General features: G+C 38.1%; 1 protein-coding gene and 1 long non-coding RNA gene across 3 annotated transcripts in view; one reads left to right on the top strand and one right to left on the bottom strand.

Moving 5' to 3' along the window:
• Positions 1-24687, top strand: part of INO80C (INO80 complex subunit C) — a 43463-nt gene that overhangs the window by 5249 nt on the left and 13527 nt on the right. For both annotated transcript variants that reach the window (XM_084619033.1, XM_084619032.1), the window contains exon 2: positions 21180-21290. In XM_084619033.1, the coding sequence (XP_084475159.1) occupies positions 21180-21290 (111 nt within the window). The remainder of the gene's footprint in view (positions 1-21179; positions 21291-24687) is intronic.
• On the bottom strand, positions 13530-16295 carry LOC311515743. Its single transcript, XR_014710219.1, has 3 exons — positions 16210-16295; positions 14835-14924; positions 13530-14413 (listed from the first exon to the last, which is right to left on the bottom strand). It is a non-coding gene; the product is annotated as an uncharacterized lncRNA (long non-coding RNA).

The following is a 24687-nucleotide window of genomic DNA, read 5'->3' as shown; positions in this document are numbered from 1 at the left end:
GACTATATTTACCCAACACATGACCTAGTGTATACATTGAGAACTTACCTTTAATTCATCTGTGTCTCACAAACATGAACAATAAAATATTGTTCACTGTTTGTAAAAGGTATTGAGTCATGTTTGTTTTGGAAGGCCACAGCACATAATGCTTTTCAGTCATGTCTGCAATAAGAGACACAGCTCTTTTGGAAATAATGCCTGTATTTACCAAATGCAGAATTTAAAATGAATTTACAGGAGAGCATGATTGCAGTTTGATTACATCACTGTTATTAGTCTTACACGATTATTCCTCCCATACTGTTGTTCCATTGAAAAATACTTCAATCTTGCTGGAGTTCAGTATTTTCAATATTGAGGATTAATGTGAATATGAAGTAGAGATGGAAATCAGTAGAAAACCATTGCTGTTATTATTGATTGATATAGCACCCATTCATTTAGGGATTGTCTACAAGAGGATTTTGTTGTTGTTTGGTTTTTTTGCTAAAAGGATTTCCACTGTTGCTCGCGTTCTTTCAGCTCCATCAGAATCAATGGGAGCCCTAGTGTGCTCTGAGCAGCTTAGGTGCCTGCCTAACTGCATACAAAACAGCCTATAGGAGGAGGTCTCCTTAACCTGAGAGATGGTAGATCAATGTTCAAATCCCTCCTCATCAGGTAGAGCAGGGGATTTGAACTGGGGTCTCCCGCATCTTAGGTGAATACTCTAACCACTGGGCTAAAGGTTATAAGGGAGGGCCTCTTCCCGTCGTTGGCTATCTTGTGTGGAGTTAGGCAGCCTTTGAGTATGCCTAGTGGATTAGGTGGAGTTGCGCTGGGGATTAAGTGGGAGGCAAGCCTCTGGATATCCAGTGTGAGGCAGCAGTGTACATGCTCAGAAGCAGAAACATAGGTGACTAGGACACTTTTACTGAAAAGGCTTAGGTGCTGAGTAAGTTTAGTCACCTGCAGGGTTGGGCGGCTGCTGAACAGGAGTTTTTTGGATCACAGTTGCAGTAAAAGTGGGACTTAGGCACCTATGTCTGGGGGATAGACTTCTAAGTCTATTGTACACAAAACTATATGCTGCATTGTACAGCAGGATGTATTTGCTAATCAGAAAACAAAACAGAATGCCTGCCCTGAAGAGCTAACTAGCTAAAAGACAAAATGTGACAGTACAGGTAACCGAGGGATAGGGAAAACATTATCATCGGTAGGTTTGTCAGAAGATATTTGCATATGATTGACAGAAGATGGAAAGTGCTATTTAAGTGCTAAATATTATCATATGTAAGGGTTGTGGTGTACCATTAGTTTGAAAGGCTGCTCCAGGCATAGTAACATACATACAATAAGGTGAGTTTTAAATAAATGCTTCGCTTTGAAAATCATACCACAGTTTGTCCTATGCTTTGGATACATAGAAAACCCTTCATAAAATTTCATGGCAGAGCTTTCCTGCACTTTTTCCCCTATATGCATCAGCATATGTAGTTTCTCTTTCTATTTTTAGTGTTTATTTTAATCTTCATTTTGCAAACGCTTTTCTCCAGTGTTTCAATGGCATTTAAGAATTGGTTACATAAGTGACTTGATATGATGTTTGTCTCAAACAGTGAATGTAGTTAATTGGAACCTCCTTGTTTTTATATAATTAGTAATGTAATAAACACTTTATTTTATTTAACATGTCAAGTGCCTATAACAAAAGTAACTAGGAGTCGTACAATAGTATTAAAACATATACAAGTCAAAATGACAATATCATTCCCTTACTAAAGGGTTGCCTCTCCCAAACAATCGAAGAGATTAAACCCCAAGATAAACACAAAATATTGTTCATGTTAAAGCATGACTGAACTAAGATGATCATCAAATTAGGTATCTGATAGACGGTCATATTTTCTAAACCTCAATATCCGAGCCTTTAAAAATACATATATATGAATTACAATTATGTACCGAGAGCCTGCTCCACTGTGACCACAGTCCCTCTGACTTCAGTGGAACAGAATTGGGCCCTAATCCATTTACCAAATATGATAATAAAAAAAATGCTATTTTCTCAAAGCCATAAAAATACCCTCACTGTAAATAGGAAACTATCAAATAAATTTTAATGTAATTTTGTTTTAAAAAATTTCATGTTCAAGCTGACTTTAATTCCCTTAAAAATAAGATTATTGAGGAAAAGTTGAACTATCCTTAAAACAGAAGTAGTGAGTGCCACCACCATAGCTATCATGTTCTGGTTGAGTACCCCTTACAGCATTCTGCATTGTAATGAGTTCCCACAAGGCAACTAAAAATTAATCACTCATTTAAATTAAATGAGCTCAAAAAAGTTAAGGTCTCCAAACTTATTCTAATTACTGTAACATTGTCTTATATAAGATTTGTTGTGATAAAAATAACAGTTCTCCTCTATACTTGGAAATTTAAAATAAAAAACAACAAAGCATGTTTCTGAAGAACCCATTGCAATGATAGTGATTAGGGAACCAGAAATAATATGATCATGTGAGTGTGTATATAGTTATGTAGTTGTTGATTTAAAAAAAAACGGTCATATCATTATGCTGTAGAGCAGTGGTTCTTAACCTTTACTGTAGCCTACACCCTTTTGGTTCTCAAAATATGTTCTTGCACCCCTTATAAAAAATCAAAATATGTTCTCGCACCCCTTATCAAAAATTGTTGAAGCAGGTCAGTTCTTTAAACCTGTTTGTATATAACAGTAATCGTTAAATGTGTAAAAAGAAAAGGAGTACTTGTGGCACCTTAGAGACTAAACAATTTATTAGAGCATTAGCTTTCGTGAGCTACAGCTCACTTCATCAGATGCATATCGTGGAAACTGCAGCAGACTTTATATATACACAGAGAATATGAAACAATACCTCCTCCCACCCCACTGTCCTGCTGGTAATAGCTTATCTAAAGTGATCATCAGGTGGGCCATTTCCAGCACAAATCCAGGTTTTCTCACCCTCCACCCCCCCACACAAATTCACTCTCCTGCTGGTGATAGCCCATCCAAAGTGACAACTCTTTACACAATGTGCATGACAATCAAGTTGGGCTATTTCCTGCACAAATCCAGGTTTTCTCACATCCCCCCCACCCCCATACATACACAAACTCACTCTCCTGCTGGTAATAGCTCATCCAAACTGACCACTCTTCAAGTTTAAATCCAGTTAAACCAGAACATCTGGGGGGGGGGGGTAGGAAAAAACAAGAGGAAACAGGCTACCTTGCATAATGACTTAGCCACTCCAAGTCTCTATTTAAGCCTAAATTAATAGTATCCAATTTGCAAATGAATTCCAATTCAGCAGTTTCTCGCTGGAGTCTGGATTTGAAGTTTTTTTGTTTTAAGATAGCGACCTTCATGTCTGTGATTGCGTGACCAGAGAGATTGAAGTGTTCTCCGACTGGTTTATGAATGTTATAATTCTTGACATCTGATTTGTGTCCATTTATTCTTTTACGTAGAGACTGTCCAGTTTGACCAATGTACATGGCAGAGGGGCATTGCTGGCACATGATGGCATATATCACATTGGTGGATGTGCAGGTGAACGAGCCTCTGATAGTGTGGCTGATGTTATTAGGCCCTGTGATGGTGTCCCCTGAATAGATATGTGGGCACAATTGGCAACGGGCTTTGTTGCAAGGATAAGTTCCTGGGTTAGTGGTTCTGTTGTGTGGTATGTGGTTGTTGGTGAGTATTTGCTTCAGGTTGCGGGGCTGTCTGTAGGCAAGGACTGGCCTGTCTCCCAAGATTAAATGTGTAATATTAATAAATACATGGGTTTGGTTAAACAAAGTAGTTGTACTTACGTGCCTGTGCTTAATTTCTGTTTGATGATTTACCTTCTAAAAACATCTGGCATGTCTCGCACCCCCAGAAAGGGCATCTTGCACCCCCAGGGGGTGCGTGCACCCCAGGTTAAGAACCACTGCTTTAGAGCATAAACTTTCATTTTCTGTAGCTCTTAAGGTTGTTAAGATAACTGATGAAGCAATGTCTATCTCAGGCCTAGTCTACGCCAGTAAGATAGGTCAACCCAGCTACGTCACTCCGGTGTGAAAAATCCACACCCCGATCTACATAGTTAAGCTGACCCAAGCTCCTGTGTAGATCGTCGACAGAAGAATTCTTCTGCTGACCTAGGTACCATCTCTCGGAAAAGTTCCAATGGAATCTATGCCAGTGGAATTACCCTCCCATCATTGCAGGCAGTGTCTACACTGAAGCACTACAATGGCGCACCTGCAGCTGTGCCACTGTTTTGTTTTAAGTGTAGACAAGCCCTAAATCTGCAGGCAGCCTGAAGCAATACCTTCTGGAAGATGTGAAGTGTTCCCATGGGATGTTAACTCAAATCTACTTAAGTCAATTTAAATATCTATCTTGCTGGATGTAGTGGCAATATTGGGGATGTTGGTTAGCTAGTTACTGCTACGGGCTGCTGGGATGAGGAATTCAACTTCCCTCTCTCAAATTCAGTCACATTCACATCTGTCCACAAGGAAGGAAGTATGGAGGAGATGCATCACCTCATTAGTACCAAAAGCCTCAAGGACCTTTTGAAGTAAAGCCTAGGCTTTCACTGGGCTTTAACTCAACCAGTTTAGCATAAATTACCTTGTTTTAGCTAGAGTTTTAGACAATATTAGTTAGATTGAGCTAGCTGACATACTCTATCATCACACCTTTAAATCGTAGCCGAGGCAAGGCCCTGGAACGCTTGCAAAGTTAGGTGTTGCAACAAAGCAGACAGCGAACAGCTAAATATTAAATATGAGTATTAAATACCAGCAAGTTCTTTTATTGCTGTCCCAAAGACTAGCTTTATTTACTAGGGGTCCAGAAATGAGAACCAAGACTGTTCTTAGATATTTGTAGATGTATAATCCATCCAGTCTCTTAAAGAACCAGCATCCCTCCACATCCTTGGTGATAGGAAGATTATGTTTATAACACACAGTTAACAAACACTTCTCAGTAATATTCATAATATCATCTGGCCAAGATTATAATATACGTGTTTTAATTCAGCTTTATAAAACAAAAGAATAATTTTTAAAACTAGTCATTTTAAAAGGGCGACTATTAAGGCTGGGAGGTCTAAAAATTGATTTGCTTGACGTTTGTCACATATTGAAGGATTTAGAGTATCTGTAATCACAAAAGTATGTGTATTCCAAATCAACCTATGCCAATCCCAGAGAAATGCTACCCCCCCCATGTGATTTGATTTGAGATTCAGAGTAAACACAGATGTGCTCCCACCCTTCTTTCTACATCATAGCACATGTGTATTAATTTTACTATGGATCTCAGTAAATTGGTGTCAGATTTTTCACCCTCTTTCTTCTCTCCTTCTCCCAGCATAAGGTTTAAAATAATTTACTTTAGCTAATGGGCGTGCAACATCTTTTAAAAATCTATGCAGGATCTAGCAACTGCTGCACTTCGTTTCATGATGTATAACAAAAATACAAGAGACTCAGAAAAGGACAAGGAGAAAGATTGGATGTTTCTGTCAGAAGGAGATAATACTGTACTAGGATTATTTGATTTTGAAAGAGAAGTGTAAGAGGAGATACGACAGTGATACTGTATAGAAAATTCGATTCAGACACTTCACACATTAGCAAGATAGCTCACTTAAGATGTGACGCTCATAAAAATGGTCATGTTAGAATCAAATTAGCTGTTTAAAATGGTCAAGGTAAACCAGACTCAATTAGGAATAACGTGAATATGTATCTAGATACTGCAACTTTATACATCTGAACTACTCTTTTACACACTTCAGTATGTGTTACAAGCTTGCACTGGATAGCATTTCAGTTTTTGCTTCAGAAAAGTGATAGACATTATATAAACATGTTAATGTTAGAGTATGGAAGTTAATAGAAAATTTAATTTTGTAGTTTAACAGGGTTTTGAATTTAATGGTTTGTATCAAGAAGCAAGCAAAGCAGAGACTTGTCCATTGGGTTATTCATTTAGTGATTACATTCCATGTATATTTACAGGTGCTAAATTATCTGCAGGAGTGGCTCTCTCTTTGTTCTCTGGAGATTGAGAATTATTGGACAGTTATAAGGAAAAACTAATAATAAACTGAATATAAAGAACAGAGTTTTTTAAAAATGGTGACAAAATTATAAGCTAATAATATAGTGGAGACCAGTTAGTCACTCCCATTTCTGTCGTCCCATAATAAAAAGGAAACATTCTGTTAAATAGAAATTTAGAACAGATAAAAATAAATAGTTTTTCTGAATAATGGATTGGCAAAAAGTATTCGCAAAAAGACCAAATATCTGTAGTTACATTGCTATGAAAATTTTTACAAAGGCTTTCTGTCCTCTTGCTCCAGGGCATAAACTGTCAGCTGCATTCAGGAAGAAATTTTGTCCCCACTTGCCATAGTATTGTACAATGGATAGGAAACATTTTGTGGATCTTTTTAAATCTTCCTTTGAGGCATTATAGGCCAGAGACAGGATCCCAAACTAGCTGAATTATTGGTTTCTTTCCATGGCAAATCCTATATATCTATGCCTTCATATTAATGGGGAGGAAAAAATGTTTGGTCTCTCATATGTGCATCATATTTCACCAATTTTCATCAGAGAGAGAAAGTATTATGCAGAGAATTCCCCAAGCTCCCACATGCACACCTTCCTGATGCATGAACTATGTAAAACTCTGAGTTTTGTGTAAATGCCATCACTTAAAAAATATCTGCAGTCCTGAGGGATAAATCTTTCAGTGTGGGACAACTTCAAGTTAGATAAATTGTTTAGATTTCCCGCCGTGATAGTGATTGTCTACTTATGACACTGCTAACTATGGGGCGATCAGGGTGCTAATCACATATCTCTGGCACTACTGAGCAGTTGGGGAAACCGCTTACTCAGTTTCCCTGTCTTTGAGAAAGTGAAACCATGGGGAAAAGTTAACATAGTTTTGGAAGGGGGAGAAAGGACAGAAGAGGGACCAGGTCCTCAGACATCTCTCTGAAAGTCCCTGCAGAGACTAGCACAGTCATTAATACACTGCATGGTAGTCATACAGTTTATATCACTGCTCATGCTGAACAGTAATACCCTCAATTTTCAAATATGTTGGTTTCTAACAATAGGTAACAGCTTCAGTATGTATTACCATAGCTGCTTCTAACTGAAGTGAGTTGCATAGCGTCTTCACAGCACAATAAACTAAAAATTACCAAAATGGGACGGGGTGAAAACAATTAGATGTCTAGACACTCAGAATGTTCAGGCTCCAAATTTAGCTCATCTTTTAAAGATAGAGTTAGAAATGTTCTGAGTCTACCAAGGTGTGTCTTCAGTTGATAGTTCTGGACTGAATGAATCAAGATAAACTGAAAAGGAGGACTTGTGGCACCTTAGAGACTAACCAATTTATTAGAGCATAAGCTTTCGTGAGCTACAGCTCACTTCCTCAGATGCATATCGTGGAAACTGCAGCAGGCTTTATATATACACAGAGAATATGAAACAATACCTATTCCCACCCCACTGTCCTGCTGGTAATAGCTTATCTAAAGTGATTTCCAGCACAAATCCAGGTTTTCTCACCCTCCACCCCCCCACACAAATTCACTCTCCTGCTGGTGATAGCCCATCCAAAGTGACAACTCTTTACACAATGTGCATGACAATCAAGCTGGGCTATTTCCTGCATAAATCCAGGTTCTCACATCCCCCCCACCCCCATACACACACAAACTCACTCTCGTGCTGGTAATAGCTCATCCAAACTGACCACTCTTCAAGTTAAAATCCAAGTTAAACCAGAACATCTGGGGGGGGGGTAGGAAAAAACAAGAGGAAACAGGCTACCTTGCATAATGACTTAGCCACTCCAAGTCTCTATTTAAGCCTAAATTAATAGTATCCAATTTGCAAATGAATTCCAATTCAGCAGTTTCTCGCTGGAGTCTGGATTTGAAGTTTTTTTGTTTTAAGATAGCGACCTTCATGTCTGTGATCGGGTGACCAGAGAGATTGAAGTGTTCTCCGACTGGTTATGGGCTATCACCAGCAGGAGAGTGAATTTGTGTGGGGGGGTGGAGGGTGAGAAAACCTGGATTTGTGCTGGAAATCACTTTAGATAAGCTATTACCAGCAGGAAAGTGGGGTGGGAATAGGTATTGTTTCATATTCTCTGTGTATATATAAAGCCTGCTGCAGTTTCCACGATATGCATCTGAGGAAGTGAGCTGTAGCTCACGAAAGCTTATGCTCTAATAAATTGGTTAGTCTCTAAGGTGCCACAAGTCCTCCTTTTCTTTTTGCGAATACAGACTAACACGGCTGCTACTCTGAAACCTGTCAAGATAAACTGTTCGTTTAGCTCTCAATCGTAAATTACTTACCCTCCGGTAAATTAAACATCCTGATGGGGAGTCTGGGTTGAAGTGGGAAGACAAAGTGATACTCTCCTGTAAACTTTATTTGCTGCACCCACAACTGCCTGCCCTTCTGTCCCCTTTACCCATACTCCTCCCATCCACTCTTTAAAAAGGAGGGCAGTGGTGCATTGATTTGCACTTGGTAGTGAGGCATGACCCAGTTCTCCCCTCCTACAGGTAAGTCTGGCCTGCATGGATCCAGGTTACACAATGTCAAGTGGCTACAGTGTCCTTTATCACTGCATAACATAAGCTTTAGCCATAAGTTTAATAACTATATATTCACAAAAGGAGTTGGCTTTTTCATATTTCTGCCATATCAAATCAACTTGGGACTTACCAGTTGTTTTTTTAATTCAAAATTGTTCTCAGTCCTCAAAATAGCGCACTGTATTGCATAAAAAAGAACAGAATTTGAAGTAGCCACTATTTTTATATAGTGTACAACAGCTAGGAACTACAACATTTTTTAAAAGGTCCAAGTTTGGGAGCTGTCTAGATCCGTTGTCTTTACAGCTGTAAATGCTCTGATTCACAATCTGAACATCTCCGCAATTTTTTTTTTTTCATTGACATGCTAAATATTTTATTGTGGGTGCTTTCTTACAAGATCCCATAAAACCTCTCCCAAAATCCCTTGATTCTCTCTCACCTGCACTCTTGAAACTGGTACAAATACTTCACTAGTTCTGATGCAATGGAAAAGCCAGTCTTTTCACAGCTCTCTTTTATTTTATGTCCTGCAAAAGAGGCAATCAGGATGCAAAACATATTCAAAAACAGGACTGTCTAGTTGTTTTCAGGATATGTGGCAGTTCTTCAAACTCAACCAAAAACAGTGAGGTGCATTTTATTGCTACTCAAGCCTTACATCTTATTAAAGCAGCATATCCTGGAGATATTATCAGAAAACAGACCTCAAAGTGGCATTTGATTGTATAAAGGAAGCAAAGTAGTTCACAACAGATGCTTGTGTGACTCTGTTCTCTTCTAAACTAGAATTTGCCTGGTGTCTATTTCTGTTCACTTACCAACTTACTCATTATGCTGGAAAATTTAGGTCTCCTGAAGTAGAGTACAGTTTTGCTGAGTACAGTCTCCATGCTACTCGGAGAAGAGAAGCCTGGCTTAAGGCCTACTTTCCTTTGTGACTTTACAAGGTGCGGGAGGGGAGGTTACAATGTTTGGTGAATGTACAAAAAGACTCTACGTAAAGAAAGCTTGTGTTATTGGGAGGGAATCTAAGATTAGAAAATATAAAAATGGATGTGAAGTTCCTTTTATTGTCCTCTTACAAGTATCTTGTGGGTACCTGGTTGGGTTATTCACTCCTGATGTGGTGCACCTTTGGCAAGCTCTTTTGAAGCTTGTGTTACTTGTCAGTCAGAAGAATTCGTATATGATGTGGAACTCAAGGGTTTTTGTTTTTCTGTAAATTGCTTTAAGAATGAAATGCTTCACAATTGATTTTGGGATGGTGGAGGATGTTTTGGGGATCTTATGGGTGTTGCAGAGTTTGTTCCTGTGCAGGAGTGACGGAATCTACTTCTTAGGGTACGGTTAAACTGCAAAAAATCCACCGCAGTAATGAGTCTCAGAGCTCAGATCAACTAACTCAGGCCCATGCTACAGGGCTAAAAATAGCTTGGGCTAGAGCTCAGGCTCTGAGAGCCACCCCCTCACTGGGTTTCAGAACCGGGACTCCAGCCTGAGAGGGAACGTCTACACTGATATTTTTAGCCTCCTAGCACAAGCCCATGTTAATTGATCCAGGTTCTGAGACTCATTGCCGTTTTGGTTTTTTTGTTAGTTTGGGGGATTTTTTTGTGATGTAGATGTAACCTAAACTACCCTAGGATCTCATGCTAAAACTCTGCATTAAGACTCACTGCAGTTACTGCTGAGTCCTGTTGGCAGGGGGACTGTTAGCTCCCAACGGGACAGGAAATGGGTGGGAGTGTCTGTCTTGCTAGAGTGAAAAGGGAGCTAGGACAGCCTAAAAACCTGGTAAGGTAGGAAAGGGCCTGTGTGTCATGTTGTCTTTATTGTAATTGAATTACTAGTTAAGCTAAAATAATGGAAGAGGTTAAGTTTGGACATTAGCTCAAGGTCCATGGGTCCATGTGCTCTCATAGGAATTTGGTAAGACGTATATAGCAATTGCTACTGGAAACTAACTGGTTGCTGATTTCAGGAAGGGTATAATCAAGAGAACTGGTTGAAAAAATTAACATCTCTTTTTAAAAAATTAAAATATTGGTTTTGACCAAACATTTGTTGGGAAGGTTTCTTAGGTCCAGGAGGAAAGCGGGGGAGGAGGGGAGAGAGACACTCCCACATTCCAGGTAAATGGCCTAGTCACCTGGCTATTGGCTACTGTGAGGTGGCTTGCTCTCTTGATGAAAAATTTCAACACAGGTCTCATTTTCATTCTGCATTGGAACTAAACATATGTCAAAACCTCAGATTTTCATGACATTGATTTTTTTGTTTTCTAGCCAGTCCTAAGAATCAATACGCTTCTGCTTTCTCTTTCCTTCTCTCTACTGCTATCCTACATAAAGCTTTTTAGTGGGCAGATGGACTACGATATTAGAGTTAGTTTTCTCTCTCTTCTCCTTCCTTGGTTGCAATCCACTATTTGATATCCCCTCTAAGAACTGTTTTGACATTGACATTCCATCAACAATTTGTGATCCTCCTTTTCTTCCTGTACCTTGTTTCCTTAAAAGAACTGCAATATGTAAAATGATAGATGTAAACAGTTTTATTATGGAATTTACTCTCTAAGTCGTTGATTAGACTAGAACAATGAAAGTTGTTTTTTGTTCACAGAACCATACAGACAGATAAGTGTTATCAAATATTCAGTCCTAATTTATTAATTGAATGATTTTTAATCACTAAGATGACTCCTTATGCTTTTATTTTTAAAATGTAATAGTTCAGGAGAAATTATATTTTCTTTAAAGAACTCTAACTAGTCTCTGTTTACTGGGCTCAGTCTTACTCCTGGTAATGTATGTTGTAACATATACTTTACTTTTTTCATTCTACATGTCCCAAGTTTCCTAACTGCAGAGCTTCTTTAGTATGCTATTCAGCTCCTGCATTTGCTTCTGCGTTACAATTTTTGTAATAAAGAAAACTGTCAAATGTTATAAACAAGAAATAGTCCCAATCCACCAAATAAATCTAAAAGTAGAGATCTTTTGCAGTCATTTAAGCTGAAGGGAGGTTTGTGGCAAATGCAAATCGAATCAAGCTTTCCTGGGATTGTGGGAAGCTATCCACAGTTGCTTCCCAATTACATTTTATTGTGGCTTTTCCCTCCTAGAAAATGGTGTTTTCTTAAAATATCTGTAAGTTATAAGAACTTTGTTCAGCATAGTGCTTGAAAGTTTTTAAATGGAAAAATAAGTTTGGCATCTAAACTCTATTGAGAAGAAACCAAAGCTTTTATTAAAGCTTGTCAGTCTGTTCATGTGTTTGAAAGTTTAATAATTAAAAAAAAAAAAAAAAAAAAACCAGTCAATTCAAGTTTTTTCTTTTTTCTTTTTTTTTAAAATAAGCTGTACCAGTGAAAAGGGATTTCTTGTGTCATGAAATTGCTGGCTCTTTTTCCTTTAGGTTTTGAGAGACTGAGGACTACAAATGTAATTAAAATCTTATTCTCTCTTTGGCTGCATTTTTAATTTTAAATTCAAACCCTTATGCAGTTTAATAGAGCTTTGCTTTAGTGTATTTTATACCTCCATCTAAGTGACTAAAGTAATTTAGTATTTTATACATGTTGGTCAAGTATTTTGTGACTGAAAGCACCAATGTCGGTGAATGTTGGTGATTTGAAGCTCAGTCAGTGATGGGACACTAAGGGCTTGGCTACACTTGCGAGTTACAGCACAATAAAGGAGCCCCTGGGCACACGAGCTTACTACCCGTCCACACTGGCAAGGCACGCAGAGCGCTCTGACTCCGTGGCTACAGCGCTGCTAGCACTCCACCTCGGCGAGTGGAATAACATTTGCTGTGCCCCTGCCGGAGTGCCGCGGCACCAGTGTGGATGAGGTGTTGCATTACTGCGCTCTGATCAGCCTCCGGAAACGTCCCATAATCCCCTTAAGTCAAGTGGCCACTCTTGTCATTGTTTTTGAATCACTGTAGGAATGCAGATTGAAAGCTCCGTTTCTGACAGCCGGCTTGTTTATCTGCTCTGAGATAAAGCAACCATTAGTGTGGAATGCTGTGTGAGAGAGAGAGAGAGGCGGTGGGAGGGGGGGGTTCTGCTGCTGTCTGAACTTACAAGACAGCATGCTGACGTGCTCCCCCCAAAACCCACTCTCTCCGCTCACATACACACAACACGCTCCCTGTCCACTCCACCCCACCCCCATTTGAAAAGCATGTTGCAATCACTTGCCTGCTGGGATAGCTGCCCATAATGCTCAGTGCCGCTGCAAGTGCCGCAAATGTGGCCACGCCAGTGCTCTTGAAGCTGTCAGTGTAGACAGACTGCAGCGCCTTCCCTACTGCGCTCTACGAAGGCTGGTTTAACTCAAAGTGCTCTACATTTGCAAGTGTAGCCATGCCCTAATAAGTATGTCGCCCTTTAATCAAGAGCACTTGGAGTTTATGGTGTTCAGATGCTCTACAGAGAACATAGAAAAGCTATCCATCACTTTGTGACAGTTCAGTCTTTTAATGGATGAGTAAAATTTTAGTCAGCCTTTCTCAGGCAGATGGAATATGAGATGTTTCGAGCCATTTCAAAACAGAAAAGTTTGAGGGAATACGGTACAGATCGTTTTCTCTACAGTGTGTAACCTTTTTTCACGTTATTTATTTATTTAGACTGCAATTTAACTATTTTTCATGCCATGGTTCAAACAAGAAAATGCTTTTTACAGCAAGCTAAATTAATTCTAAGCTCTAGTCACCTTTTTTGAGTTAATTTCATAGAGTAACACTTCATATTCAGCTGTTTTGCGGTAGGGGAAGGACAGATTTTTTTCCATTCTTTTTCAAGGCTTTTATAAATATATTCAGGCATCAGCAATGGAAGATATGTTAAGCTTTTTTCCTCCGTAAATGAAGCATCCACTTCAATAAACTCTTATTGGAATACTATAGTTAAGGGGGGAAGTGGGAGGGACAGTTACCTCTCCATAGCTAAGGCTGGAGTCAGCTTCCAATATAAAGCCTATTTTAGCCTCCTGGTAACTTTGGTTTGGAAAAATGGTTTGGCTTGAATATTGCCATATTTCTCTGAAGGCAAAGGAGATTGTTTATAGAAAGTCTGGAGGAAATTGGTCAAACTGCTTTTCAGTTATAGATCACTTAGAAAAGAAATCTGATTTCTCTCCTTGTTAATACCCTTTCATCTTTCCTTCCTAACTAGTGCACCGGCTGTATTTGAAGAAAATAGCTTGTAATTAAGCAAGAATATTATTTTTTGTTGTGAGTTTTTGGGGCACAGTTCTACTCCCAATGAAATTTTTGCCTTTGATGTCAATCAATGGGAGTATGATCAGGCAGTGTGAGCCCTGATTCTCCATCTTATTTACGCTGAGGTGGCAATAGTGAAACTCCATTGACTTAAAAGGATTTACTCCTAATTTACACTGTATGCATGAGCATATTTCCCATACTACTGGCTGGTTGCAGTTTATAAGAATATTGTTGGGCCATGTACTTAGTACCCATTGCCAGCCTCACTGCTGCCCTCTACTTCAGAGGTGGCTACATTTCTGAGGTTCTTTATTAATTTAGTATATGATGGTCTTCAGTATCCTTCAGAACAAAACTTGCTGTACAAATGTAGTATTTTCTCCTGGTATGTGAACAGTCTCAAGCTGAGATCTCTGGTTCTCAGTTCTTTTCCTCACCCAAAATAAGCACATTTAATCCTTTGATCCTCTTGAAAGGAGAGTGCTCTTAAAAAGCCAATATATGCCAGAAGTCTGAAAAAGAAAAGGTTGGGGGAATTGCATCAGGTTTCCTTTTCCAGTAGGGAAGAAGGAGAAATATTTCCCACTGAACCCAAGAACCAGTAACATTGAACCAGATGGGGAAGACTTGTTCTGTCTGTGCATTATTATTTATTATTTCCATTACTGTAGTACCTAAGAGCCCTAGTAATGGACCAAGACCCCATGCAACTGAATGAATATTTATAGTTATCCCCTTTTCTGTCACAAAAATGAATAGACGGTGTTAATCTTGACTTTCAGGAGGGAGTGCTACTATCCCATCCTGATGCTGTTACTGAGACTTCAGTGTATTTGTTTTGGGGAATCCACTATTCTAAATTTTCCTACCACCAACATTGCAAAGCTATCATTTTATCTAAAAATAAAGTCCATCTAACTGTGACAAACTCACCCCCACATCATCTCCGGTGATACATAGTGCTAATTTTCCTCTTCTGGAGAATTGGTGCTCAACTTTTCAGTATCTGAAGTCACTTCACCACTCCGAGTTAAAGGAATTAAATATTTAGAAAGCAAAAAAATCTGTAGCAAGCTTGTTATGAAGTGAGAGCTAATATATTAAAACAGCTTAATAAATGTTACAGTATGATTAGTATTAGTTGGGATTCAGGGAAATATCTGACATTCAAAGTCTATTCCCTGTTTTGAGAAGTCCGCTGCTATCATTGTTGCTATCACCCAGTGACCTTCTGTAGGGTATTTCAATATGCATTTTTCAGTTACCTTAATTTGCTACCAGTGAAAATCTGCTACCAGATTTAATCCATCCCTCAGTTTTTAATTAACAAGTTGCTCCCTGGCCAGTTGCTACATCATTATTCTGTAGTCAGGATGTCACAGGATGTTATGCAATCCTGTAAAGAATGTGGAAAGTTGAGTATCACAGCTTTGAAGTGTAACCTATACTCCAAAGATGCTATAATCAAATGGCTCACAAGAAGTGGACAATATCAGAGTCAAGAATTGCTGAAAACAAGAAAAATCAATGAACTTCAGAATTCCAATGCAGAATTAACTGATTGAAAGAGAAGTATTGGGAGTCAGCTATCTAAAGACTACTGTAATAACCAAAGAAACAAGGTGGGTGAGGTCAATATCTTTTATTGGACCAACTTCTGTTGGTGAGAGAGACAAGCTTTCGAGCCATAGGGTTGCTTATCTCTTTCGCCAACAGAAGTTGGTCCAATAAAAGGTATTACCTCATCCACCTTGTCTCTCTAATATCCTGGGACTGACATTGCTACAGCTATACCACATACAGTAATAACCAAAGACAGATTATCAAGCCTTCATTATACCGAGGGCAGAGACAAGTCTGCCCTCTGCAGCCCCACTCATGTGCTCACTGGAGTCAGTGGCAATTTTGCCATTGATTTCCAGGGCCTGATCCAGCATCAAAGCTCCTTTACTGTTCACACTGGTTGTCTACATGAGGCAAAACCATAATACTAAAAGTATTACACCATAAGAACTATTATGAAAACAAAACTACTACATAGATTATCTTTATTTATGACTGAACTACTCAACATAAGACCTATGGTAAAAATTGGCTAAAAATAATGTTTATAGTATTTTTTTCTTCATAAAGAGTTCCCATCTTTCTTTTTCTTATAGAGTTTAATATTAGGTCAAAGTTTCACAAACAAAATTTTGATTTGATTTGAAATTTTTATCCTCAAGTACTCCCATTTGGAATTGCAGTTTTTGAGCTACTGTTTGGAACAGCCAGCAGAAGGGGGCATAAGATCAGATAAATTACCTACAATAGTGTATACATGCAGTTTCTTTCCAAGCCATATCACCAGTTTCCTTGTGTTCAGCAGCAGGATGCCAGCATTGTATGGGTGTGATAGCTGTTGCTGTAAAAAACAAAAAAACAAACCTTTAAATATTTTTTTCGCAAAATACTACAATAATGTTGAAACCAAATTATAAAATACAATACACAAATTAAATGTAGTCCAAATGGATTGGGAAATGACATCGTCAGCATAAATCAGTTATTCCAATATAGAATTTTCATCCCCTTTTTAAAAGTTAGAGAATTATGTAGTTTTACTAAAGAAAGACTTAAAATGCAGACAAGCAAATTCACAGCAAACTAATTAGACTTGGAACTCAGTCCCCCCAAAAACCCACATTGCTGATTCCACCTCAAAACAGCCAAAACAAAGAGTTCTGCTTCCATGTTCTACAAGTTTCTGCTGTCCTCTCCCAAAATTAAACCAGATGGATGAAGAAATCTTTGGGGATGAGATGTGAAATATAATACATCAGAGGCAGGGAATCTGGAACAATATATGTAGAAAATGAATAAATCTATCAAAACCTAGGACTGAAACTAATGTGCAAGTAGGCAGCTTTCCCAGCCTGCTCTACCAGTACAATCCAGATGTTATCTAGAGTCCAAACTAGACTCATTCCTGGGGTTTGGCTTTAATAACAAAGAAACCAACATTAAGGTAGCAAAACTCAGCTCAGATCTGCTCCCCAGACTTGTCTGCTCCTGTGGCCCATTTGTTGGGAGTGCTCTGCCTATGCCAGAGGCCCTCTTCCTCCAGACTCTTACCTCTCCTTTATCCAAGAGGGGTAGTTATTCATCTCCCTCACTGGGCAGCAGTCCATCCTATTCATCAAAGTACTCAAACCATAATTAAGTCCCACCAAATAGGGATGGATTTAAGCATATGCTTAAAAGCTCTGCTGAACTGGGGCCCAAGTCAGAAAAACCTACCTAATTCTTTCCCAGCAGGATCAACATCTGCTAATGTTAGGTTGTTTCAGGCAAACACTGTCAGCCTATTACAATATATTTTTTATTATATTTATGACAAAGTACTTGCTATTTTTAGGTTATTATAGTCAAAATGCTGGGTGAATAGTGAAGTAAATTGGGGAGAAGGTGTGGATTTAGGAGGAATGTAGCCACTAGGTGATATAGGGTTAGCAGCACACATTGAGCAACTCCCATCTTTTCATGTGCTGTGATATATGTACTGCTTACTGTATTTTTCACTCCATGCATCTGATGAAGTAGGTTTTAGCCCACAAAAGCTTATGCCCAGATAAATTTGTTAGTCTCTAAGGTGCCACAAGGACTCCTCCTTGTTTTTTTCTCTTTGAGCTATATACTTGCTCATTGTGCTGTTGAAAACCAGACCATCTAATAAAACTGAGACTGAAAGGAGCTTTATGAGAACCAAGCCCACTCTTAATTCTGGTATTACTAACATTAGAAAGTGAGCAATTAATTTCTTTACTGCCCCAAACTCTAAATCAAAGCAGAGCTACACCACTGAGAGACTTGTTTCACTAATGTTAGACTAGGAGAGAATACCTTTAATGAGCACTAATTACCCTTTGAGGTCTTTCAGGTTCTTAGCAGTGGTTTGTTCTTGTTTATCATTATATTATTCAATTTCAAATTGCATAGGTATTATAATAGAAAAACAGGATTAGTTAAAATTAATTTGATTGTTTATTTCGCCTCTTGAAACTTAAAAAAATAGTCAGTAAGTGATGTTTGTCATTTTGATTATAGTTTTTGTGATTCAAACCACTGGCATTTTGAAGCACATTTTGAAACAGTTTTTAGAATTGTTGAAAATATTTGACTTCATAGTTAAAATGCTGAGGATTTTAATTCAGAATTTATACTGAAAAGGGAGCTGAAAGGCTTTCTAGTTAGAGGAACTCAGGAGATGATAGCATAGACAGTTTTTCTAAGAACGTAACCTATGCTGGAAATTGTTTCAATGAAACTCCTTTACATTCTTCCAGAAAGATAACAACATTAAATTAAATACCCCTCTTCCATCCCAGTACTGCTGTAAGTTAAAGTTTTAATACAAGCAGTGATGACAGTTCATTGTATGAGACTGTCATGTCTTGCAAGCATGTTTTTATCTCACAGTTACCAGGAGACTTTGGTTTTGATCATCATTCTCAGTCTAGTTTGCTGTAGCATTAGTTATTCTGATATTATGAACCTGTAATTTCTTAAGGGTTTGATCCTGCAAATGTGCTGGGTGTAGTGTTTGCAACTGTGAGTGAAAATCCCATTCATGTCAACCAGTAGACCCAATAGTGTTTGTAATATTGGGCCCAATTCCCTGATTCTGCAATTGAATTCAAGGAGGTGAACTCCTGTGTCCATGCAGAGAGCCCCACTGAATCCAATCCTGATTGCAGAATCAGGGCTTATGTTTGTAATAATACCCTCTTTCCTCCATCTGATGTCCTCTGAATTTTTTTAATTGCTTTGACTTTAAATATTGGACCAGTGCTTATTATGTTTAGATTATATTATTCAAAATGACCTTGTTTCAGTTTCCTTTGATTTTATTTTTAAACATTGTTAAATGTTCAAAATTGAAAGTGTTTCACTTGACCTAAAACAATTTTTTTGAGATTTTTCAGATATGCCAGCAAACTGAAACATCAATTATTTATGCGTCTCTAACTATAATCCACTAACAAAAACATACAAAATGGAAAGAAAACAGGAGTTTGTTAAGAGTGCTGACTCCTTCAGTTAAAGACTTTGCAGTGACACAAAAAGACAGATAAAAGATGATGTTGCAGGATATTAATTATTAATCAACAATCATTTTGTATCTTCAGTCACAGCTTTCTGAAGAAAAACTTAAGAGTAATGCTTGCTCCTTAAACCTGAAATACTAGCTTCTAAAATTATGTCCTGAAAGTATAAATATTTGTAAGAATATGACATTGGTTTTGGCCAAGGTAAGAAAGAGAGGTTGAGACCTAGCAGCTCACTAGCATTACCAATTAAGGACTGAGAGGAGTAGGACTCATTCTTTTCACTGCTCCATAAATAAACATAAAAGCTTGTGCTTTTCTTTTTTGTTTCTGGATTTATTCCTCTCCTATGACAGAGTCCTAGTCTATTAGTGGTTCGACTTGCACTGTCCTTAGTGGGGGCAGAACTGGGTTTGAGCCATGGACTTGAATGGAAGTAGGATTGACATTGTAATGATAATATTTCCAGTTGTACAGGTTCATCAACTGAGACCTTGAGTAAATTTGAAAAATAAATCGTCGTAACTGTTGAATTTTTAATTCCATTAAAATATTTGACAGAATATTTAATTTGGGTTACTTGTTGAATGCATTTTTACTCAACATGCTCAGATTTTTCTTTAATGAATCTGTTTGATTGATTAGTTAAATAGACTAAAGACTCTTCCTAACTCTTAAAAACTTACATTGGGTCTGTGGGCAGTGGAAGGGCAAGTTGACAGTAGAAAAACAAAAGGCAAAAAAAATCTTGGACGAATATTGTGGTATCCTGGTTGGGATCAAAGGGATTATTCATCCACAAAGATATTAGCAGATCATTGTACAAAATGGGCTACCATGGTTGCAAACCTCCAGGAAAGGAGATGCTACATAAGAAGCAGGGAAAGAAAAAAATCCATCACTGACACTGAGTGATATATTTCCCCAGATAAGTGGGCCACTTGCAAAGTTAGGTCTAAGCTTGTAATTGCTTATGCATGTGGTTATATAAGCATGCAAATAAGCCCTTCGTAATTACATGCATAAAGATTTGCTGGATCACAACCTGAGATAAATATATTCTCATCTTCTAGGTGCATTTGTGTAATTCACTAACACTAATGAACCTTGCATACCATCTAAAAGAACATGTATCAACATGGAATGTCTTGCAATGTACATCTTCTACGGAAAGAGTTTTTATAGTCTGAGCACAATCAGTGTACGGGCAGGATATGGAAATACTTGTCAGCCTGTTCTATAAGTACTATTAGCTTTTTTCCTAGTCCTTTTGGTCTTCAAGAAAGAAGAGTTAGGGAGTGAAATGCTGGGACCATTAAAGCCAGTAGCAAAATTCCCACTGATTTCAATACGGCCAGAATTTCACCTAGGAATTTTTGTGTATTTATTATTTGCTATATTTCAGTCACTTGTGATACAGACTGAATAGAAACTTAACAGGGCACTCTCAAGAGAAAAAATAAAAGCTATGTATCATTCTTGTAAAATTATCACAAAAAGTGGCTAGCCTAGACACAATTGTTCTTCCTTACAATCATGACTTTAAAAAACAAAAAACATACCCATCCCTTTTCTTCCCCTCCCGCCCTTCCCCCCAAACCAAACCCATAGCCAGTGGGCATGTGGAATTTTGCAAGGCTCATATTTTTGAACTGATGCAAAGGTCTTTAATTAGTTTTTTCTCAGTCCTTATTTAGACATGATTCCCACTGAAGTCAGAAATAGAGGAAAAGTTTATTAAGAACCTCTGGAATAAGCCCAGTGTACATTTTGAAGTTCTTTCCTGTGTTGACATTGATACTTTATTAATACCAAACATTTTGAAACAAATGTTATGTACTTTTGTCCATTTATGTGCTCATGTGCTCTCTTCCAGTTTATTCAGGTTGTTTTCAGTGACGTTAAAACAAAACCTGTGGCAGTTCTATTTAGTAGACTTTGGTAACCCCTCTCCCCTTCTCCCAATTTTAATTTTTTTAGCTACCAGATTTTAAGTACTGGTCCTTATTTGCTTGACAGTGTCCCCTTTAATGCTACACCTACTAATGGCAGGTAACATTTTCAAAGTTTAAAAAAGGCTTACTTCACAAGAAATGGATTAAGAAGTTAATGTTCACAAAGAAAACTGTTCACTTTCTTTTAAATATATTCAGATTAACAAATAAGCAATGAGATTGTGTGTGTTCTGCAGACTGTAGGTACAGAGACCATGAATGAGAATAAATTTATGACTGTGGATCCCAATACCGGGCCAATGGAAGCTGCCATCAAACCATTGCCATTTAAGGATTCAAACTTCATTGTAAGTATTTTAACCATTAGAAATTCTCAAACTTTAAATGAAGTAGTAACTAAGATACTATATTACTACATTGCTAATATTCCTACTAAGAAAGTAAGATTAGGAGCCATGTCAAGGGTCCATATCATACCATCAATTTTAAAGAAATTCAGCTTCAAAATCCATGCCAAGATATGGCCAAAGTGTGCATTAAATTACAGAACATGAAAATGACACTAGTCCAGAGGCAAGACTTCTTATATTCAGTCCTGACCCAATGCCAAAAAAGTACTGCTGCTAGATCAAGGTACCTGTAATGGTTTATGGTCTGGTATCTCGCAAGTCACCAAGGCTAGAAATGAACAATTTATACCATTGTAAATCTGGGAATCCAGTCGGTTCAAGTGCATGAAGCATTCGTTCCTAAGCCCAGTCAGGTTGCAAAATAATGGACTAAAAATCAATCATGTCATTAGTGATTGCCATTATGCACCCCCTCAGTAATTTCATTGCCAACATAATGTTAGCGGCCATTCTCTCAATCATTAGAGCTAGAAACAAATACTTACTGCTCTCTAAAATCTTGGCATTCCAGCTTTCAAGTGGTGGAAACTCTAGCAATTTGTGAAGTACAGGCTGCTAAAATAACCTCAGAATTAAATTGTGGGTAGAGGCATAGCAAGATGATAATAGCTGCTAATGTGATTGTGGTTTGGTCTTTACTGTTGTTTTAATGTCTGCTGTCTTGCTACCTGTGGGGGCGCAGACCCAGTTGTCAGACTCTACCAAATGTTCTTTGGATCAGTAACCTTTTCAGAGTGCAAGCCCTAAGCCATTGCTCAAAAAGAAAGATCTGATCCCTGTAATTTAATTCTGTATGAATCAGATGCAACCATCCCACAAAATAAAGCCTGAGTACTTGGTGTAGTTTGCTAAGCAGGGGTTTTACAGGGATATGAAATTGGCCCCAGAGTCTCAGGGTTTGCATTTATTTTAGACCACTACATCCTTTGCTTCTCAAACTCTTCTCTAAGCACCAGCCTCTTTGGGTTGCATGGTTTGTGCAGAAGCCTCATGTGCCCAAAGCCTCTTCACGTAGCTTGAGTATAGGATTTGGGTAGTGCAGATGCATTGTGCTGGCCCTTCATGTTTCAGGTGAATTTCACTACGTCTGAATTGAAACTGTTGGTATCCACAGGCATGAAAGCTGAGGTATGTACAGAATCTGGTACCACTGTTGCAGAATTAGTTGTAAAATTGTAATGAAAACTACCACAGTATTGTCTCACACTTGACACAAAAATTAATCAGAGGGAAATTCTAGGAGCTTATTCTGAACCCACATCCACCCCATGAGCTGTGATTAAGAATTCTGCTGACTTTTAAAATAATTTTATTTTAAGTTAATCTCATTGTGAAGAAAATAAAGTCAAATACCTTAACTTCTAAAAGTATGCCAAAAACTGAAAAACTGTTAGTTCACTCCACCAGAGACAATTTTTGGTTGCAAATTTAAAAATAAAAAGCAGGAAGGAACAAGTTGCCCTTTAACTGTTAATCCCAAAATATCTAGATTTAAGGACTAAAGCTGCAAGGTGCTGTGCACCTTCTGGCAACTGAATAGAACAAGGGGTTGATAATGGGATCTAGAGCCTTTCTCCCATAAGTCACCAGCTCACGTGCAGCTAAATTAATTTGCACTTGAGAGTTGTTGCCATGTGATTGCTATCATGTAAGAGGAGACTCACTCCAGGTCAAAGCAGATACAAATTTATGTCAGTTTAGTTGTTGGCAGTCTCAGCAGGAAGAACCAGGATAGAGAGTACTTTTCTGTATCACTCATTCAAACTTCTAGAGGTGATCCCTCCAGAACAAATTGGAGGCACATTCATAGAACAGTACAACGAGCCTTGTACTGTCTCTGCCGCTACTGTACCTTTCCTGTCAATAAAGCTATCAGTCCATTACCTTTTACAAGAAATACACAAGTGCATTAGGCCCAAATCCTGCGTTTGAGTCTCTGAGGGTAGGCCTAGAAAGAAAACCCTGTCAGTTTCTAAGGCACCCCATGCAGGTGTAAGGATCCATCTGCATAGATCCACAGGCAGGATCGGGCCTTCTCAAGCATATAGCACAGAAATTTTGCTGATCTTGCTTTTGTAAATCCAATTTATAGCATTTTCTGGCTATTTAAGTAAAGTATAATCAGCAAGTATCATTGTTATATCAATGGGGATGGGTGGTATTTTTAAACATTTGGAAATGCTCTCAGTTCCATTCTCAATCCCTCGATCTGTTCAGATGCCAGAAGGTGCAGAGCACCTTGCAACATCAGGCCTTAAATCCAGATATTTAAATCTTGCTTTAGTGGATTTAAAAGCAAAATATACAGTGAAAAAAGTGATAGCTTCTGATTCTTCTTCCTTTTTATTAAAGCAAAAACAGATTCTTCACAGTGTAATAATTAGTATATTTCCAGTTTGGCTGAGTCTTGCCACTAGCTTTAGATCACGTCATAAGTGCCAGCAATAGGCCAAACAGATAACTTGAAACGTGATGAGGTAGGGGGAAGATCCATGTAATGAATCTGAATTACAAATGTGTTGGGATGGAAATGGCTGTGGTAGCTGTCAATAGCCTCTCTCTTTCAGTGCTATCTAGGTTACCAGGGTGTTACTCCTATAGCTAAATGTTCCATTTACTTTCCATTTTGGCTATTCATTGCCAAAAAAAAATGAAGTTGATGTAATCACTAGCTCATGAGCATCCTCCCTGAATCCAGTATCTTACAGTCACCTCTATGGAAAAACCTTTTCACGGAGAATCCTAGTCATCTACTTTACCATTCCCACTCCTCCCATTCTCAAGCACTTTACACACCAATTTATAAAATACAGCCAAAAAGTGTGTGCAGAACTTTGAGAGAGTTTTGATAAGGCTGATGTGGTGGATAGTAATTATTAAGAGAGAGAACACTTCTGGCTATGAGAAAATGTTCTTTTTTGAAATAAAACTGAGAAGCTCAGTCCTTTCATCTTTTAGAAGCAGTACAGTATGTTGTGTATCTTCTTTCTCTTGAGGGACATAAATAAAATTACTCCGTAGCAATCACATTTGATAACTGAAATGACTGTTATGATAACTATAGAAAGGCTTGCTTCCTTTAGTATAGCTTTCAAAATGCACAATAGTCTTTCCAGCACAACGTTCTCTTACTCCTTTTCTATTTTACAGTCTTCTTTCATTTGAAAGAAAAAGAAGATTGCCACAAGGCTTCTCATAGCATTGATTACATTTTACAAGATCAGTTGTATTTTTGCACAATCACTTTTCACTTACTGGAGATACAGCTGCACCTGTAATTTTGCATATGCCATGCAAAAGAGAATTTAGACATGTAATCACAATTTAGATACAA

This window comes from Lepidochelys olivacea (assembly GCF_965140295.1).
Source record: "Lepidochelys olivacea isolate rLepOli2 genome assembly, chromosome: 2".
Taxonomy (NCBI): Eukaryota; Metazoa; Chordata; order Testudines; family Cheloniidae; genus Lepidochelys; species Lepidochelys olivacea.
Note: the sequence above shows the minus strand (reverse complement) of the source record. Positions and strands in the feature narration are given on the sequence as shown.